The 7674-nt window shown below is 48.0% G+C and overlaps 1 protein-coding gene across 1 annotated transcript; it reads left to right on the top strand.

Annotated features, from left to right (window-relative positions):
- Window positions 1-839: 839 nt before the first annotated feature.
- LOC122048323 lies at window positions 840-2525 on the top strand. Its single transcript, XM_042609909.1, has one exon. It carries the CDS (start codon window positions 840-842, stop codon window positions 2523-2525), a length of 1686 nt encoding a protein of 561 aa, XP_042465843.1.
- The last annotated feature ends 5149 nt before the right edge of the window (window positions 2526-7674 follow it).

Genomic DNA, 7674 nt, shown 5'->3' with positions numbered 1-7674 from the left:
ACGCCTATCAAGGGTATCATCAGATACCTCTAGCCCGGGAGGACCAAGAGAAGGTTAGTTTTATTACGGCTGACAGTACTTTTTGTTACACTGTCATGCCCTTTGGCCTCAGGAATGCCGGAGCCACATATCAGCGAATGATGGACAAAATCTTCCGGGAGCAGATCAGGCGGAATGTGGAGGTTTATGTAGACGACATCCTCATCAAATCCCCGGTGGCTGAAAACTTGATCAAGGATGTGGAGGAAACATGCAGAACTCTTCGACAGTATGGGTTAAAACTCAATCCCTTGAAATGCCTATTTAGGGCTAAGGGAGGAAAATTCTTGGGTTACTTGGTAACCGAGCGAGGAATAGAGGTCAATCCTGAAAAGGTTCAAGTGCTCAAAGATATGCAGCCTCCTCAGAATTTGAAGGAAACCCAGAAGCTGGTCGGCAGAATAACAGCCCTGTCAAGATTTATTTCTAAATCTGCGGACCGAGCCGCTCCTTTTTTCAAAATACTAAGGAAGGCCTCTAAATTCTAGTGGGATGAAGAATGTACTAAAGCTTTTAAAGAGCTGAAGAAGTATCTGGAGACCCTGCCTTCTCTTTTTAAACCAGTTGTAGGGGAACCTTTATGGGTTTATTTGTCGGCCACCCCTGAGGCTGTAGGGGCAGTGCTTGTTAAAGAACATGATAGTGTACAACGACCAGTGTATTTCTTCAGCCATTTATTGAAGGGAGCCGAGTCCCGATACACGACACTCGAGAAGTTGGTTTATGGGCTGGTTCTTATGGCTAGACGGTTACGACCTTACTTTTTATCGCATCCCGTCATAGTTTTAACCAACAGCACCATGGGAAGAGCACTGACTAATGTAGAAGTTGCGGGTCGGCTTATTAAATGGGTCACAGAGTTGGGAGAATATGACATACAGTATCAGCCACGTACAGCTATTAAAGCACAAGCCTTGGCAGATTTCTTAACAGAGGTACATCAAACCAGCTCTGAAGAAACATGGAAAATCTATGTAGATGGGTCGGTTAATCATCAAGGAAGCGGAGTCGGGGTCCTAGTAATATCTCCGCAAGGAGATATACTCCAGGTGGCAGTACGGTTGAATTTTCGGGCCACTAATAATGAAGCAGAGTATGAGGCTTTGTTGGCTGGGTTGCAAGCAGCCTGGCATGTTGGAGTAGCCCGGGTCATCATCTATTCAGATTCTCAGTTAGTGACTCAGCAGATTACTGACAACTTTGCTATAAATTGTGATAAATTGAAAATGTATCGGGAAGCTTATGAAAAGATGAAGGTAGAATTTGCAGAAGTCAGCGTAATAAAGATACCCAGGTCGGAGAATGAGCGAGCGGACGAACTAGCAAAGATGGCCAGTTCCTTAACTACTTGGGTATTGGATCGGTCAACAGCACAAACCTTCCTGATAGCCCAGATAGATTTTCAAAACAATGCGGGGGCAACTATTGACTGGCGGGCACCCGTGATAAGTTATCTCAGGCAAGGGGTCTTACCTACAGATCCAGAAGAGTCTCGATTAATAAGAAGGCAGGCCCATGCTTATGTCATGATTGGGGACCAGCTATACAAAAGATCCTTCTCTCGACCTTTACTTAAATGCTTGAGCATGGAGGAAGCCGACCAGGCCTTGCGGGAAATACATTTAGGATGTTGTGGCAATCATGTAGGAGGTCGGATGTTATCTCGCAAGGTGCTCCTGGCTAGATATTTTTGGCCTACTTTGCAAAGGGATGCTCAGAGGTTGGTGAACACCTGCTTGTCCTACCAAAAACATCAGAACTTGACACATCGACCTATAGCTCTGTTGAGAACGTCCGTCGTGTCATGCCCTTTTGATCAATGGGGCATAGATATCGTAGGATCATTTCCAATGGCACCCGGTCAAAGGCGTTTCCTATTGGTGGCTGTGGATTATTTTTCCAAGTGGGTGGAAGCAGAAGCCTTGGCCTGGATTACAGAGGATGCGGTTATTCAATTCTTGTGGAAGAACATCCTCTGCCAATTTGGTATTCCTCATAAGCTGGTGTCTGACAATGGAAGACAGTTTCAGGGACATAGAATCCAAGCCTGGTGTAAGGGATTTGATATAACGCAAGTGTTCACTTCAGTGGCCTATCCTCAAAGAAATGGTCAGACTGAAGTAATTAACAGAGAAATAGTACGAGGTCTGAAGGTTAAGCTGGATCATGTAGGAGGCAATTGGGTGGAAGAGCTACCAAGCATTCTATGGGCTTATCGTACAACACCTCGGGAAAGCACAGGTCTGACGCCATTTCACCTGGTTTATGGTAACGAGGCAGTAGTACCCATAGAGATTGGTGTACCGTCAGTTAGAAGGATACTCTATGATGAAGGAAATACGGAGCGCCGGCTAGCGGAGCTGGATTTTATTAGCGAAACCCGAGATCGAACAATGGCTCGGCTAGAGGCTTATCGGCAAAGAATGAGACAAAATTACAACCGAAGGGTAGTTCCCCGATTCTTTGGGGAAGGAGATCTGGTCTGAAAGCAAATCAAGCCAGTGGGGGATGTGACTAAGTTGGCACCGCAATGGGAGGGACCATATAAGATCATTAAAAAGTTAGTTTCCGGAGCTTATTATTTGCAAGATGAACGAGGCAAGAAGCTAGACCGGCCCTGGAGCGCTAATTACCTACGACCTTATTGAGTTTGAAAAGACAGACCGGGAAGTGAAGACCAAATGATGGGCCTAGTTGTGACTCATCTCCTAGGTCGGGTTAGTATAAAAGAGCAGATCGGGAAAAGCAGAAAATGTAAGAGCAGATTGTATGAAAAATTCTATGACCAAGTTAAGCATCTTAAAGCAAGCATCAAAAAGAAAGCGAAGAAACAGCAAAGAAGTTTACAAGCAATTTTCAGGTCATTGTATATCGAAAGGATTGAATATATCGTCTGGTATTTCTTTAAGGATTTGATCATGGTCCAAGAATTCGGGAGGGGGAAGGGATTTTAAATAGTCTTGCTCGTGAAGCTGTCGCAAAGCTCCGCCCGCCCCGTAAATAACAGACGTGGAAAAACGATGTCCCACTTAGGCGCAAAATTCTGGAGAACGCAGATACGCAGCACGGCTCTGCAAGCAGCGGTCGTTCTCTCCTTCCCTATAAATTGTTAGAGCAGTTGACACGCCCTCTGCTGTGGCTCTAGCCTGAGCTAGTTCATTTTTAGCAGTAGCCAGATCTGTCGCTTGGGAACTCAGACGGGCCTCTTGGGATTGTAAAAGGATCTCCTGCGATTTTAACTTTTGATCCTGATCATGCACCAAAGTTTCGGCCGCCCGCAGTCTTTGAGACAACTGGTCCATAGCTCTTTGCTGCTCTAAAGCCTGCTGATCCATATTCTGTTGGTGCACAGTATCGACTTGACTTAGCTTCTTCTGGAGATCTTTAAGTTCGTAGTTGGACCGAGCTAGGGACACTTCTAGACTATTCTTCCTTCTGGTCAGCTCTTTTATTTCCACTCGCAAAGCATAGCTGGCCTGGGCTGGATCGTTCAGTTGTGTTTCCAGTTCGGCGACACGATCTTGCAACATCTTCTTCTGATGATAAGTTGTGTGGAAAGAATGATTCATTATCAGAGATTGCGCACAGGCCTGCGATACATAAAAAATATCTGATAAGAGGGAGAAAAGCAACAGTCGGGGAATCTTTAAGGGTTACCTTAGTGTATAATTCTGCAAATTGGTCCATCTGGGCTGGAGAAGGTAGGGAATTCATATGCCGCAGGCTTTCTTCCCATATAGTGGCCAGACGACCTTTCATTGTTAAGGAGCTGGTAGGAATATTTGTCTGAGCCCATAATCGCTCTTCAGAGGGAAGGGTAGTGCAATACTTTCGATAGATAGGTGGAGGAGGGCCTGAGGGACCCGCAGCGGAGTCAGGAGGAGCGGAAGGCTCGGCGGTTTCATCGGAAGGAGCTGAAAAAGGTCCTGGAGGAGGTACTGGAGGGATATAGAAAGGTCGCTCCGAGGGACCTATTTCATCGCTCTGAGCATGTTGTGAGGGGATGACTCCATCGGCCTGAGCATGTTGCGAGGGGTCGGCTCCATCGGCCTGAGCATGTTGCGAGGGGGCAGAAGGATTAGATGACGGCTCGGTTCGATTAATAGATGAAGTAGGAGGATCAGCCGCCTGACTCGAGAATGAAGGTGGAGTCACCTGAGGGTGTGTAAGAGAGATATCTGCATTAGGAGGAGGAGAAGGGACAGATGATGGGCCAGAATTGGATGTCGGGTGAGGAGCTTGACGCCGGCGTCTCTGAGATAGTGGTTGATTGTCAGAGTCAGAATCATCGGAAGGCGGTCGAGTCCGACGTCTAGAAAGAGAAGAAACACTATAACGCGTGCGTTCATCCGTGGCACAAGCCCGGCGAGCCGCCTGTGAGGCTTCTCTGAAATCCGGATCAACAAAAGGGGCGTTGCCCGTTCGTCCGCCAAGGCCCATAAGCCTTGCACTAAGACCCAGACCGGGGATGTAAGAGGCCCGGGGAGGGTTCTCCAATGAGGATGTTGCAGCAGTAGGTCGAGCCGTACGTGGGGCTTGGGGGCGAGCGGGGGCCCGGGGGCTAGCACGAGCAGTTGATCGAGGTACGCGAGCAGTCCGAGGGTGAGTGGGACTAGCCAAAAGACCAGGTCGGACAGCAGGTCTTCGCCGAACAGGTCTGGGCGGTGGATTAGCTGAGGAAGCCCCACCAATCGGGGTTGAAGATGAAAAGGGGAGGGCCCTTCTTTCCAGGATAACTCGCCCTCGCCTCATTATCTCCATGTCACTCAGAGGAAGGGGATGAACCTCTGAGGCATGGGTTAAGGCTTCCGCTGTATCAAGTAAAGTGTGAAACAACTTGACACTGAAGACGAATAAAGTACCCAAGAAATAAGGACAGAGCAAAAAGAAATATTCACCCAATGAACGAGGCGTCTCCTGGGTCAGATTGCTCAGGAGGAAGTAGGACAACATTTCCTCCGATAGCAGACGCATTAAGTTAATGCGCCAGCCTGCCAAGCGAGACGAGGCTTCCAAATAGGAAGCGTCGAGATGAAATTCACCCAGTTCAGGAGAAGAGAGGAGTGATTGTTGCCATCGTAGAGGCCACTCCACGTCGCGAGGAAAGACAATAAAGAAGAATTGGTTTCTCCAGTTAGGGTCGGAAGACGGTAAGGAGGAGAAAAAATTAGTGCGAAGACGGGGCTGGAAGCGAAATACACCTTCTTGGTGCCGTAAGGTGAAGAAGCAATGAAATAAGTAGGTGGACCAGGATATTTCGCATACTTCACATAGAATTACAAAGCCACAGAGGATTCTTAGGGAATTGGGTGTCAGTTGCCCCAGAGGAATACGGAAATAGCGGCCGACATCAGTAAAGAAGGGATGAATGGGAAGACGGAAGCCAGCCACAAATTGTTCTTGGAAATAGGTACTGGAGCTAATAGGGGGCTCAGAAAATCGATATACCCCAGTCGGGATGATAACTTGCACGTCATCCTCGACCCCATAGGTGTAGCGTAGGTCATCCCGAGCACATTCATCAAAAGAGGAAGAGCCAGGGTAAAAAATCGATACCAAAGAAGAAAGAAAAGAAGAGGACGCCATAATAAGAGGAGAAAAAGGATCAAATAGAAAGGAGCAGAAGCGAGAAGGATGCAAGTACAAAGTAGAAACAAAGAAGGCCAAACATTGCAAAGCGAAAGAAAGGAGAATATTTATAGGCGCCCAGCAAAGGGGTATTTTCGTCAGATTATCATCCATCGGCGCAAAATCATGGGTGGAAAAAACGAGAGCGGTAGGATCAGCTTCGATAATAACGCCTAGGGGCATGCGGGGAAAAGTGATGGCACGAAGTACGAAGAGACAGACATTGGGAAAAGGCATATGGATCTCAAAAAAGCAGGTGCGCTTTCCCGAGTTGGCTTATCTCCTAAATAACAACTGGTGTGTGAGCAGACCTGAAGAAAGAGTGGCTCAGATCTACAGTTGATTTCCTAGTCATCCTTAACACCGACCGGAATCTGGATGAATCTTGGCCTGCAATTAGTAGAAGGTAAAGAAGCAGGTCGGGAAATTAAAGAAATCCCTGACCATGGGCAAGTGAGATCTAAAACAAAAGACCGAAGCATGAACGGAAGAAGGATCGATTGTCAACAACAATTGATCAACACAATATCAGCTGAGTACCACGATAAATGTCAACGTCGAAGGTTCACTACTAAGGCATATCAAAAGAAGCACAGGCATGTCACAGAAAAATGTTGGAAACAGAGGTTGTTCAAGTACAATTTCACACCAAGGCATATAATACACAATGCCAGTCTATGGAGGGTTATCTGCAGGAGATGAGTTATCAACAACAGGGTCAGCGAGGGGTTCATGTGAGTCTAGAGTAGAGGCAGCCGGAAGTCCGGGCAGAAGAAAGAAGTCGTCATCATCCTTGAAGGAGGGGAAGGACCCATCAGGAATCTCGTCCATGATGCTGTCTATGTCTACAAAATCCTCCGAAGGGACAGATAAAATCATATTCTGCTCCAGCATTTGACGAGCTCCTCCAACCACACCGCAGCATACCATAAAATGCATTGCATCACCCATTTTCCTTATGAAGAAGGGGGAGGTGACATATGCTCGTCTGTAGGCCCTCAGTCGACCCACCTCGCCTGCTTGATACTTGGTCAGCTGTGTCTGGGCTCCTTCCGTGGCCGCACGAGCTTGAGTGAGGGTCTCTCGGCTTTGGGAAACCTCCTCTTGAGCTTGCGAAAGGTTGACTTGCATAGCCTTAAGAGTGACTTGGCTGGCTTCCCACTGGGTTCGGAGAGTCTTCTCCCGGTCGGCGCTAGAAGCTAGCTGGCTTTGGACTTCCGCCAAGGTCTTTTGAAGACTCTCTCAGGTTCCTTGTAAGCCGACCAGTTGAGCATCTTTCTTTGCCAGCTCGGCCGCCAGCTCTTGGCGCTTTTCCACCTCGGAGGTCAAAGCCGACTTGCTGGTCTGCACTTCTGCTTCCAAGGCCCTTATTTTGTCAAAAGCCGCATGGGAAATATCGCGGGCCGTGTCAGCAAATTCTCCGATAAAGCGAAGATATTGTGCCAAATCTCCAAGAGTGGGGTTAAGCGGGTCGCGAGGAGTCAAGGGCAGCTCTACTTCCTCTAGTCGAGCTTTCAGCCTTTCATTTTCTGTGAGTAAGTCGCAGGCGTACTTAGCAGCACTTAGATTGGCGGCGCAAGCATGTGTTAGATATCAGAAGAAAAGTCATAAAAAAGTGACAGTCGAGGGACATAAAAATAATGGGACTTACAGCAGACATCAAACAAGCCGCTTGATCCAGCCCTTCCCGGGGAGCGTTTTTGCAAAACTTGCGATTGCCAGATCGCCAGGAGGTCGCTAGGTCTCCCTCCAATTCGATTGAAGCGGTGAGGGGAGGGGCCTCATCAGTAATTTTGGTCGTTACCTCTGAGCCTGAGGAGGAAGGCACGCGCCAAAAATCAGTAAAAGAATATCTCTTGCGAGTCTTTCACCGGGATCTAGAAGTAGAAGCGGGAACATCTAAGGGAAGGGGGGCAGATGGAGTTGCGGAGCTCCCGGGCTGTTCCGCTGAGAGTAAAGATGGCTGACTGGGAGCGGAGGCTGGCGCTTGAGTAAAAGCTGGTTCGG

Source organism: Zingiber officinale, chromosome 2B, assembly GCF_018446385.1.
Source record: "Zingiber officinale cultivar Zhangliang chromosome 2B, Zo_v1.1, whole genome shotgun sequence".
Taxonomy (NCBI): Eukaryota; Viridiplantae; Streptophyta; class Magnoliopsida; order Zingiberales; family Zingiberaceae; genus Zingiber; species Zingiber officinale.
The sequence above is the reverse complement of the archived record's forward strand: the minus strand, read 5'-3'. Positions and strand labels throughout refer to the sequence as shown.

What these genes read in the sequence shown, in the direction of transcription:
- LOC122048323 (XM_042609909.1), top strand. Translation starts at nt 840, where the DNA reads ATGGGAAGAGCACTGACTAATGTAGAAGTTGCGGGTCGGCTTATTAAA.